This window comes from Colletotrichum acutatum (assembly GCF_030867785.1).
Source record: "Colletotrichum acutatum strain CBS 112980 chromosome Unknown BDZ83scaffold_37, whole genome shotgun sequence".
Classification (NCBI taxonomy): Eukaryota; Fungi; Ascomycota; class Sordariomycetes; order Glomerellales; family Glomerellaceae; genus Colletotrichum; species Colletotrichum acutatum.
Window position 1 is genome coordinate 345598 of NW_026849031.1, and position 11377 is coordinate 356974.

At 52.6% G+C, this 11377-nt stretch overlaps 4 protein-coding genes across 4 annotated transcripts; 1 reads left to right on the forward strand and 3 right to left on the reverse strand.

The window, feature by feature from the left end:
• Positions 1-1325: 1325 nt before the first annotated feature.
• On the reverse strand, positions 1326-5442 carry BDZ83DRAFT_280588 (SNF2 family N-terminal domain-containing protein). The gene is made up of 10 exons (XM_060502130.1): positions 4008-5442; positions 3755-3951; positions 3612-3692; positions 3475-3554; positions 3357-3406; positions 3195-3302; positions 2740-3145; positions 2151-2670; positions 1937-2088; positions 1326-1877 (listed from the first exon to the last, which is right to left on the reverse strand). The coding sequence occupies exons 1-10, from the start codon at positions 5096-5098 to the stop codon at positions 1509-1511; spliced, it is 3054 nt and encodes a 1017-aa protein (XP_060366002.1). The 5' UTR covers positions 5099-5442; the 3' UTR covers positions 1326-1508.
• A 303-nt stretch (positions 5443-5745) lies between these two features.
• On the forward strand, positions 5746-8151 carry BDZ83DRAFT_669512 (uncharacterized protein). The gene is made up of 2 exons (XM_060511115.1): positions 5746-6138; positions 6160-8151. Exons 1-2 carry the CDS (start codon positions 5755-5757, stop codon positions 8023-8025), a joined length of 2250 nt encoding a protein of 749 aa, XP_060366003.1. The 5' UTR covers positions 5746-5754; the 3' UTR covers positions 8026-8151.
• A 125-nt stretch (positions 8152-8276) lies between these two features.
• On the reverse strand, positions 8277-8864 carry BDZ83DRAFT_280596 (uncharacterized protein). The gene has a single exon (XM_060502131.1). The coding sequence runs from the start codon at positions 8701-8703 to the stop codon at positions 8404-8406; it is 300 nt and encodes a 99-aa protein (XP_060366004.1). The 5' UTR covers positions 8704-8864; the 3' UTR covers positions 8277-8403.
• BDZ83DRAFT_280585 (uncharacterized protein) lies at positions 8800-10598 on the reverse strand. The gene is made up of 2 exons (XM_060502129.1): positions 8993-10598; positions 8800-8878 (listed from the first exon to the last, which is right to left on the reverse strand). Exon 1 carries the CDS (start codon positions 10379-10381, stop codon positions 9092-9094), a length of 1290 nt encoding a protein of 429 aa, XP_060366005.1. The 5' UTR covers positions 10382-10598; the 3' UTR covers positions 8800-8878; positions 8993-9091.
• Between the last annotated feature and the right edge of the window lie 779 nt (positions 10599-11377).

Sequence of the window (11377 nt, forward strand, 5' to 3'; positions counted from 1 at the left end):
TTCCGCGTTCAAAATCGGCTCGGAAATGTGCGGCCAAAACTCGAAAACAGTCTGGCTAAAACCCAAGATTATGTGCCGTCTCTGCTCAAGCAGCACATATCCAGGTCTTGGCATTCCGCGCTTTACTTGTGAACCTCATCAAATCCCTTCCGGTCCTTCCGGTCAGCCTCTGAAATATATGTAGACTCAACTTACACAGGCTTTTGCCAACAAGAGGCATTTTCACACGGGCGACTTAGTTAACGTCCATGGTCTTGTCGACTCGGGTATTGCTTACTTCGTACGTAGGTGATCACCGATATTTTCCTAGTCGCAACCCAACCTCGTACAGTGCCGTCATCTACGAGCAGCAAGAAATTTTACGTTGTCGCTTCTTTGAAGGAGGCAGAAATCTGATCTTGAAAGATTCGTTAAACATTCCTCAAGGGGCAATGTTGATACAACATTTGTAGGACGAGATGCCTCTCTGCCGTCAAAGAGTATTTGGCGCGAACGTTGTTTGTTCTTGGCATGGATACGGTTACGTACAATGACCAGTCGCGCGCCTATCGTTACCCGCGTTTTATCAGACGAACTTCAACTCGCCACCCTCATTTGCCGAGTCGAAACTATGCATCCAATACTACCCGGGACATCTATCGTTTCACGAAGGAACCCGCACTCAAACCATCTTATAACTGGGCTCATTGCGGAGGAGCTATGGCAACGCCATGGCCACACTCATGACCACGGAGATCATCAGATGACCGGTCACTGCCTCTTTTGCCTTTTCGGTCATTGTTATGCCCCCCACGGAGAAATCTAATGAGTTCTGGGATGGCCCTCTGGGAACAACGCCTTTTGCGAACGGCTTCCGGAAATCTAGGCTTGGGCCAACCCAGCCCTATGAATGGAGACCTTGAAAGAACAGGGAAATCCCTGTGTCCATGTCTGCTTATGAGGACAGAATGAGTCACAGACCTGTCGTTCGTGATGTCACCTCTTGTCGCAGCTACGTCCGTTACCCGAATTAACCGAGGCCGGAGGGCACGTCCGACGGAGTCGAGTCCGAACGGGAAAATAATCTTTGATACCTGTTGCACGGTGGCTAACAAAATGCCGAGCCGTATTTCATTTCCCACGGGACATATTGAGCTCGGCATCGCTTATGTATGCAATTGGCCTTATTTGCGAACTTGGGTCTCATTGTTCGGCATTATTCACATGTTCCTTTACAACGATGTAATTGTTCTGGCAAAGGGAGACCAATCTGAGGTTTCAACCTAGTATGCTCTGTGTGATGCTGTGTCTATGGGAATAGCTCTATGAAATGTGTAAAGATATCAAGAATTAGTGTAAGGTAATGAAAATCAGAAACTTCGTAATGCCAATGATGTATGAGCCCGCTTGCTCATGGAGCGAAGATGAAAGCACCATTTGCTTCCATCAGCAAATGCCGGTCAAGTAATCATGTAACCTGCCCTTGTAGTGACCCCCTTCATTACTAGTGCCCCAGACGCAATCTCGAATCAGAGCATCTCTGCTTCGTTGTCTTCCCGTCTGATGGCCGCAAGACCCATCTGGACCAGCTCATTGTATCTCTCCGGTGCTGTCGACTTGATCAGCTCCAATTCGCTACAGAGTTCGGTGCTGTGGGCGTCATCCTGGAGGATGCGAGCGATTTCCTCCGACTTCTCTTCCTGCATATCAATAATGCGGTTATCAATGGTGTTCTCGGCCTTGATGACGACCGACGAGGCGACTTGCGTTTGGCCGATGCGGTGGACCCGGCCGTCGGCTTGCTGTTCGACTGACGCATTCCACCAGGCGTCTACGCGGATGATTTTGCTCGCACAAGTAAGATTGAGTCCTTGACCGCCGGTCTTGACGGATGAAATCTGAAAATGGTAATCATGTTAGTATTCACTTTTTATTCTAAGAACTCTAGAGGGCTTACCAAGACTTTGATGTCTTTGTTGTCACGAAAGGCATCAATGGCTTTGTTCTTCTGCGTCGGAGTCACTTTTCCGTTGAGATACACGAACGGGATACCAAGAGCGTTCAGTGTTATACCCAAAACCACGGCCGTCTTGGTGAACTCGTGGAAGACTGCCAATATGTTAGCCTGCCGAAACTGGTAATCGGAGAGGGCTTACTTGGGGGTAGCTTACCTATAGTTTTGGGACTCTGAGTCTCGTGTCTCTTCCGCGTCTTGTCGGTCTCATCCCAGACCTGGATTCTCTCGTCCTGGTACTGCATGATCAGCTTCTTGGTTGCCTCGAGCTTCGCGCCCAGGGGCACAATGCCGCCGTTCTCTCGCATGCCTTGTTTGATGAAGGCATAGTCATCAACATCAAGTGCCGGGAGCACGCCGTGGTAATCAGCCCCGTACTTTTTGTTGCTGAATGCCTTTACTTGCTTGTCCTTCGCGGCCCGCGAAGACTTGGCTGCCATCTTCTTCTTCGATCCTCTTCCAGAACCCGGGGTCTGACTTGACAGTGAAGCATGAGTCGCGGCCTCGGTCTCGACCAGTCTGTCACACTCCGCTTCCATGCTACCGAGCGTGAAGACTCTCGTGACATCGGTCTCCTTCTCGTAGACGACTTTGCAACCCTTCTCTTGACAAGTGCCCTCTTGCGCTTTGAATTGCCAAGTGCTCAGAAGGCAATTACGGCAGAAAACGTGACTGCACTGGAAAGAAAATTCTGTTAGAGAATCCGATTTGGCATGTCGGGAGCCAACAGTAGTGTTACTACTCACTGTGTTAATGATTTGTGGCTCTTCAATGCTGTCTGTTCCACAGATGCCACATTTGCATGCGCTCATCAAGGCCTCATTGTTTGCATAGCGCAGAAGCTGTGGTAAGGAGAGGTTTTCTCCCATGGGTAAGCCACCTTTTGTCGGGGGGTCATTGGTGGGTCGCGCACTGAGACCATCGAAGATGAATCTCAGTAGCTCAGGGTCTAGGTCATTTCTGAAGGCCTTTTCGATGCCATAGGGGTGGGAAATAATCTGCATCTGACGAATGTTCAGTGCGCTCATGGCCTTGGTCTCGGCCTCAGCCTTGGCCTTGGTCTTCGCCTCAGCCTTGGCCTTGGTCTTCGCCTCAGCCTTGGCCTTGGTCTCGGCCTCAGCCTTGGCCTTGCCGTACGCCTCCGTCATAAGACTGCTTAATGTATCAGATATGATAAACTAAGACTTGTGATCCAACTTACTCGTAGGCCAGCCTCTCTTGCTCAGATAACTTGACCCATTTGACTTCAGATTTGAAGGGCATCAAGTTCTTGAGAATCTTTTCGCCGAGAAATTCGTCTTGTTTGGTCCTATGAATGTTACAAGCTGGTATTATGTCGCAAGAGATGTATCACATTACTCACCGTCTGTACGTGCAAACATTGATAAGGGCGTCAAGTGCAGTTGAGTTGTCCTATGAGGTAGCACCGAGCGTTAGTATGATTGCGTGATAAGCCAAGGACAGGCATTGCGATAACTCACCTCTCCCAGATATTTCTCTCGAAAATCTTCACGAGTGTCCATACCCTCAACTCCGAGCGTCTTGACATAGGCAAACATCTCTGCACCAAGTGTCAGCAGAATCATCTATGGCTAATTCAGAGGCGGTTGAGTCATACCGTCTCCTCCTTTGTTGATCAAAGGTGTAGCGCTGAGAAGCCATATGTACTTCCTCACTAGATGATTGCAAGCTTGGAAGGCTGTGTGTTACGTCATAAGTATGGATATCGGATATCTGTAATTAATGGGAGGTGAGGCTTACTTTTGGTGGCTGTGTTTTTGATTTCATGGGCTTCGTCAAGTACGACTCTGTACCACATCACTGAGAAAATTTCGCCAGCTACAGCTCTGAAAGCCGTGTGGTAATCGAAATCTTTATCAGCTTCGAGGTCTTCCTGGAGCTGATTCATGGTCGCTGCAGTAGGAAGGCTTTGCAACACCTCCCTGTAAGTCGTGAAACTAGTAGTGAAGAAGCCTTAGCGAGAAGTCAATAGCGTAGGGAAATATCGACTTACACGATCTTGTAACGCGAAATATCGCCACCAGAGGTTGCGTGAATGCGGCGTTTGTAATAGTAAGCCTCTTTAGGACTAATGCATTCCACATGTTTGGATAGTTCTTGCTGCCATTGTCTGGCAGTGGTCTCTCCAGGCAGAATGACAAGCGTCGCTCCAGAGAAGCCGTCCGAGGGGATTTCAGGGGGAGGATTACCCACGATTCCGGCCAGGCACACCACGGTCTTCCCCATTCCCATGTCGTCGGCCAGGACACCGCCATAAGGTGGCGCGAGACCATTTTCTCTCTTCACCATCCAAGCAACAGGGCCGACTTGGTACTCATTAAGGTTTGTGGTCTTGGCCATGCCTTTAAGGCGGTATCGTCTTTCTTCGCCAACTACGAGGGACTCGATCTTGCCATGTCCGAAGACCTTGATGCCCTCCGTGAGGTCTGCCGCCTGAGTCCCGCTTCGTCTATTGTTACTGCCGGTATTCTTCTTCTGGACGATCTCCTTCTGCCTCTGTGCATTTGTGACTTTCTTCATTTCGCCTAGAGGGATTGGAATGAAAGCACTCTCAGAATTGTCTGGAGATGTTTTAGGGGCGGGGTTGTGGTCAGTTGACTGATCTGTGTTTGCGTTGATCTCTCGTGCCCGTCTTTGCCTCTTGGCCTTGGGAGGCACGATGTCTAAAGCTTCGTGACTGATCGGCCTCTTCTTGGCGAGTTCCTTTCGTATCTGTTTCTCAAGGCTTCTCAGAATATTCTTGTTCACCACCTCCCTGACGTACTCCCTGGCATTCTTTCGTCTTGGGGCCCTCTTCCTTTGCTGGGATTTGGAGTTCGCAGTCGGCTCCAGCGTGACTTGATGACCCTCTTCTCTCATCTCCGATTCAGAGCCATCATCAGAGTACCCGCCATCGCTAAGCGACTGGGAGTCTGATTCGCTGTCTGAATCTGGTGCATCGAGTATGTTTTTGTCCATGTATCCCTCTTGTTCCACGAATAGATCTTCGCAATGCTGATCAGAGGCTGTGGTAGTGTGTGATGCCGGAGAAGTTTCTCTATCTGTTTCTGCAATCGCCCAATAACTCTCTTCAGAAGGATCCATGATGGGTTATGCAGAACTTTCTGAGACCCTTGAGTAAAGAGATGCACTCCCTGTGCAATTGTGTGACAGGGTTATCGACGGAAAATTAAGAGAGTGTTGTTGGAGTGCAGAGGAGAAAAGCGTAGCTAATAGAATAATTCCCCGTTGAGCTCAGGGATAGAGAGAAGGAATAAGATGCTTCGTGATGAGTCGGTGTAGTTGGGTCGAGTAACAATTGCTTGAGCTCAACAACTCGAAAGCTTGAAGCAAACTTGGTGGAGTTGGAAGTAGATGTGAGTAGATCAGGTAAGACATGAAATGATTTGAACTGATCATGAAAGGGTTCAGAATGTGAGATCGATGAGTTGGTGTGAAGAAGGGAAGTGAGAGGCAAGGTTGGGTGGTGAAGATGAGTACATTATATAGACTTGGGAGGATCGAGAGGCTGGCAGCAGATCAGCCTGGCATCAGGAAAGAGCTCAGGACCTACTGAAGGAAGGAAGTGGCTCTTTTCACGTGAATATCTTTCCTGGGGAAAGAGGCGATGCCATAAAACCGACCCCTATTTCCAAATTTGGGAATAACCTCAAGATGCTGAGCCACTTACCTCGGTGTCTCGGTGAGGGACATGGTTTCGGTGAGTCTCACCGAGGCCCTCTCACCGCCCTAGGGGCAGAATGTATGCCCCACTAAATTTTCATCGACCCCACGCCCCAATGGCATTTCTCAAAGCACTTGCGACAGCAAATTTAAGTCGTTTTCACCAGCAATTCAACACCGCCGCCATGTCTTCAAAATCCGGCAAGAACGGCAAGGTCGCCGACTCTCGTTTTTCAAACTTCGAGACTGATCCTCGGTTCCGACTTCCGTCGAAGAAGCACACCAAAACCAAGATCGACAAGCGATTCGCACATGCACTAAAGGACGAATCCTTCACATCCGGCCCAAAAGTTGACCGATACGGCCGCAAAGTCAAGTCCGATAACAAGAAGAAGGCGCTGAAGAACCTATACGAGGCGGAGGACGACGATGAAGACTCGGACGAGGGCGAGGGCATCGAGGTCGAGGGCGAGGGCATCGAGGTCGAGAACGACGACGTTGTCCAGCGCGAGCTGGCAAAGGCGGATGCCAAGTACGACCCTGCTCGCGGTGGCGGCTTCTCTGAGTCCGAGTCCGAGTCTGAATCTGAAGATGACGAGCCCGACGAGGAAGAGACGGCTGTCGCTGACCCCAAGGCTTCCGTGTCGCGCCTGCGCGACGAAGAGGCGCAGGTCGAGGAGGGCGAGGTCACGAACCGGATAGCGATCGTCAATCTGGACTGGGACAATATCAAGTCGGCCGATCTGTTTGCTCTTTTCCACAGCTTCCTGCCTTCAACTGGCGGGCGCATTGAAAAGGTTGCAGTCTACCCAAGCGAATTCGGCAAGGAGCGCATGCAGCGCGAGGAGCTGGAGGGACCCCCGAAGGACATCTTCAAGAAGGATGATTCTGAAGAGGAGAGTGAGGATAGCGAGGAGGAAGACGAGGCGATCAAGAAAGAGCTCTTGGAGGAGGGCGACGCCGACGACTTCGACCACGACGCCCTGCGCAAATACCAGCTGGATCGGCTGCGGTACTTCTACGCCGTCATGACCGTCTCTGACAAGGCGACGGCGCAGAAGCTCTACGAGGCGACCGACGGCACGGAATACGCGTCTTCATCAAACTTCCTCGACTTGCGATTTGTACCGGACGATACCACATTCGATGACGAGCCTAGGGACGAGTGCGACAAGTTACCTGAGGGATACAAGCCTGTCGAGTTCACTACGGATGCCCTGCAGCACTCCAAGGTCAAGCTCACTTGGGACGTCAACCCCGACGACGCCGCCCGCAAGGCTTCCATCAACCGTGCCTTCACCGGAAGTCGTTCGCAGATTGAGGAGAACGACCTGAAGGCCTACCTGGCCAGCGACAGCGAAGACTCTGGCGAGGAGTTTGCGGGCTTCGACGATGAGGAGGAGGCCGAGGATGAGGAGGAAGCGGCCGAGAAGCCCAAGCTGTCCAAGAAGGAGCTCGCTCGTCAAAAGATGCGAGAAGCTCTTGGCCTTGGTGCCGAGGAGGAGAAGAAGTCATCCAAGAACGCCCCCGTCGGTGAGATGGAGATCACTTTCACGCCCGCTCTGACGGAGAGCAAGAAGAACAAGAAGCCCGAGGAGGAGGAGACGACGATTGAAAAGTACCAGCGCAAGGAACGCGAGCGCAAGGAGGCCAAGCGTATTGCCGCCCGCGCCAGACGCGAGGGCAAGACCGGCGCCCCCGTCGCCGAGGAGGCCGAGGAGGTCGAGGCTGCGGACGACAGCGCGGAGGACCTCGGCTTCGACGACCCCTTCTTCACGACCGACGAGCCGGTCAAGACCAAGACTTCGGTCCGCAAGGAGGAGCGACTCGCGAAGCGCGCGGCGCGCGAGGCGGAGGAGAAGGAGAAGTCGGAGCACAAGAAGCAGCTGGAGCTCCTGATGGCGGACGACAACGCGGATGCGGCGGAGCACCTGGATCACTTTGATATGAATGAGATTATGAAGGCGGAGAAGGCTAAGAAGAAGAAGGGCAAGGCTGCGAAGCGGTTGGCCAAGAAGGCGGCTGCCGACGGCGAGAAGCTCGGTCTGCAGGAGGACTTCAAGATGGATGTCGGCGATGACCGTTTCAAGGCCGTCTTTGATAGCCACGAGTACGCTATTGACCCCAGCAACCCCAAATTCAAGGGTACCGAGGCGATGCAGAAATTGTTGGAGGAGGGCCGCAAGAAGAGAAAAGCTGGTGGGGACGTGGAGGATGTGCCTGTGGAGAGGGAAGGCAAGAAGGCCAAGAAGGCCAAGAAGGTCGGCGGCGGTGACGATGAGGAGGAGCTGAGCAGGCTTGTTGCGTCGGTGAAGAAGAAGGCGGCGAGCAAGGCTGGCAAGAGATGATTGCGGGGATTTTCTTTGTTCTCGCGCATTGGTGTTTGATTCGAGGCGTGTTTGTGGTCATACCCTAGAATAGAGGTCATACAAAAGTTATTGCAATGTACAAAGCACATGTTCATAATGATGGGTATCAAGGAATGTGCGACAAGACGGTTGATTTCTTGATTTTGTGATGCTGATGTATGACTTGCTTTCTTGGGTATCTCACGCTTGTGGAAAGAACCATCTAACACCCCTTGAGCCACACTTGTCATGTTTCGAAGATGCTCGGCCCAGTATTGTTTGGCTGATGATTCCGCCCTCATCCTCCTTGGGTTCATGTTCCCGAGTTCGCTGTCCCATTCTGCTGGTCTCTTCATGATACCCCAGTACACTCGTAGCTCAAGAGCCAAAGAAGGCGCGGACGGCAAATTTGACGAGGCGAGGCGTGCCAATCTTGCAAGAGATGAGAAAGTTGTCAAGTGTAGGTTTTGGGCGAGCTCGCGTGGCAGCAGATGCTGCCGTCTGGCCTTGGGCATCTTCGTCGTCGTTGGACATAGGGAGGCCGGTGTAGGGATCCCACTCCATGTCCTCCTCGTAGATGGAGCCGAGCATGCTTGCGATCCAGACGAGGTTGGCGAGTATGAGAGTAAGAAGGACGCCTCTCAGGGTGGCTTCGTTGTGTGAGTAAGTGGGAGGCATATTCTGTTTGGGGTGTGGTTATGGGGGCTGAATTATATCCCGGTACAAGTCGAATGTTTGAGTTTGAAGAGTTGAAGAATTGAGATGCATGCGACCAAGGTCGGCAAGGAAGGAGCGGGAAGGAGCCAGAAAGAAGAGAGGTTTCTTGATGTGGCCTGTGACGAATACCTCAGGTCTTTATGTAGTCAGCCGGCAGATTCAATAGGAGGGCTAGGGATCATAGTACTTAGGCAGCGTCACATGGCAAACGGCGTAGGTGGACAGGCTGCATAGATGCTGAGAGAATTACATAGGTGCATCATGGAATCTTATTCTATTTTAGATGATTCAGCAGAACATGGCTGCGAGGACTTTTATTTATCATAAGTTGAACAACAATGAAAGAAATTTACCGGACAACGGCATCCTTCAAGCTGGGAACAGTGCAAAGACCGCCAGACTTGGTCTTGAGCTTGCCAAGACCCTGCTTTCCAAGCGCTTCAACGACACCAGCATCAAAGGCAACCGCCAAGTCGTCGGTGGTGGTGAAGCCGGGTTGGAAGGTCTCCCAGATCTTCTTCTTGGGGTTCAGGACACCTTCGGGTTCACCTTCCCAGCCCTCAAAGTTGATACGCTCACCTGCCTTGGCATCGGCGGGGGGAGTGACGAGCTCGACAGGCCCCTTGTGGTCGTCGACCTCGCCCTCCTTAAGCTTGGGGGAAGCGGCCAGAACCATGGCGCAGGACTTGATGCCGCGCATCTTGACGGGCTTGAGGTTGCAGACGACGACGACCTTGCGGCCCTGCATGGACTCGAGGGGCACGAGACCGTTGAGGCCGGAGCAGACGGTGCGGCAGACCTGGCCCTCGTACTCGGTGGTGTCATCGTTGGGCTCATCGCCGACGGCAATGGTGGAGACGTAGAGGGAGTCGGCCTCGGGGTGCTTGATGGCCTTGAGGATGTGGCCGACACGGAGATCGATGAGGGCAGGGGAGAGAGGGGCGGCAGCGGGAGCAGCCTTCTGGGGCTTGGGAGCCTTGGCCTTCTTCTCCTTCTTGGGCTGGCCCTCGCCGGCACCGACAGCGGCCTTGACCTTGTCCTTAGCCTCGGTGACAACCTCCTTGACCTTCTCGCCAGCGCTCTTATCCTTCTTAGGCTCCTTAGTACGGTCGGGAAGGGCCTTGTCACCAGCAGCAGCACCACCAGCGGCGGCGGCAGCGGCCTTCTCCTTCTTGAGACGCTCCTTCTCGGCCTTGGCGTCGACGGGGGGCTTCACGTAGAGGACCTCGTCGAGGTCAACCTTGACCTTATCGTCGGCCTTGACATCGGCGGCGAAGGCGGGGAAGTTCTGAACGAAGTCGAGGTGGCGGACGATGTTGGGGTAGCCCTTCTCGCCGGTGCGCTGCTCGGGGGACCAGGAGGCGACGAGGGGACGGACGGCGGAGTAGAGAGCGGTGTCGGCCTTGCTGGGCTTGGTGCCAAGAAGGGTGGTGCGGGTGCTCAGGTGGGAGTTGAGGGTATCGAGAATAGGAGAGGCCTCGTCGGGCTTAGACTGCTGGAGACGAGTGGCAGTGGTGAGCCATTGCTGGATCTCGGTCTCCTCGTTGGGAGTGTAGGTGGTGTTGGAGGCCATTCTTGCGAATCGGAACGGGGAGATGCTGCGTGAGCTGGGTCGGATAGCGCGTAGTGAAGAAAGCATCAGGTGTGAGTGTGAGGTGGAATTTTTACCTTTGTGGCTCTGCGGGGTAGGTGGCAGCAACGGTGTGGTGGGAGGATTGCCCCTCCACGCCGTTGACCTCGATTTAATGCCTCAGGCTCAAGCGCTCGGTGACCGGTGAGAGCTGACCGAGACGACTCTTCGGTGTGCACAGGTAAGCGTCCTCTGTCAAGACCGTTCCACCAAGGTACCTTAATTGAGACTGATAATGTTCTATTGAGAGAACTGTGCTCTTTATAGCTCTGTATAAGGTATTCCGTGATTTCACTCTCATCTTCGGCCTATTCTCCCCGCCTGGCTGCAATATGCAAGCCTTCGTCGAGAATTGAGCATGGCTACTCGATACTCAGCATTGTCAGCTGCTTGCATTAACTTATGCAGGAAGAGAAATGTGCAAGACAAGGGTCTAAATTGCATCGCTGGGACCCCGATCTCCTTCCGATCCCCGACTGACTTCATGACGACGGTTGCCTGAAAGAAAAAGAGAGAAAAAGGAAAGAAGAACCGGAGCTTTGATTGAAAGCAACACGAGATCACGTGCTAGCGCCTTCTCTTCGCGTCGCGCCCCTGCCATTTCCCCTGTCGCTCCGCGATCGCGCGCCCTTTGGCAGCTGAAGCCCGGTCGTTCCTGCTTCCTATTTCCCCTTGCCACCACGCCCTCACGCAATCATCTCAGGAACCTCACTTATTTTTTCTACTGGAAGGAATCTTCACCCTGGATTTCATTGCACTATACTGCCAGCTTCCTTTTCTAACATCTTTCTTAACATCAATCTCACTTTTTCGATTTTTTCGAGCCTTGGCGGCACAGACCTTAATTGCCAAATTTAGCGTCTCCCCTTGCATCATCGATTTGGAACACCTTTTTCTCTCCCGGATTCCATCACCACTGACGGAGTATCCCCACTCGCTCACAACACAAAGCAGAGGACGAGACCGAGGCCTTTGAGGAGTCATTAGCCTTCAGAAAAGTCAAGA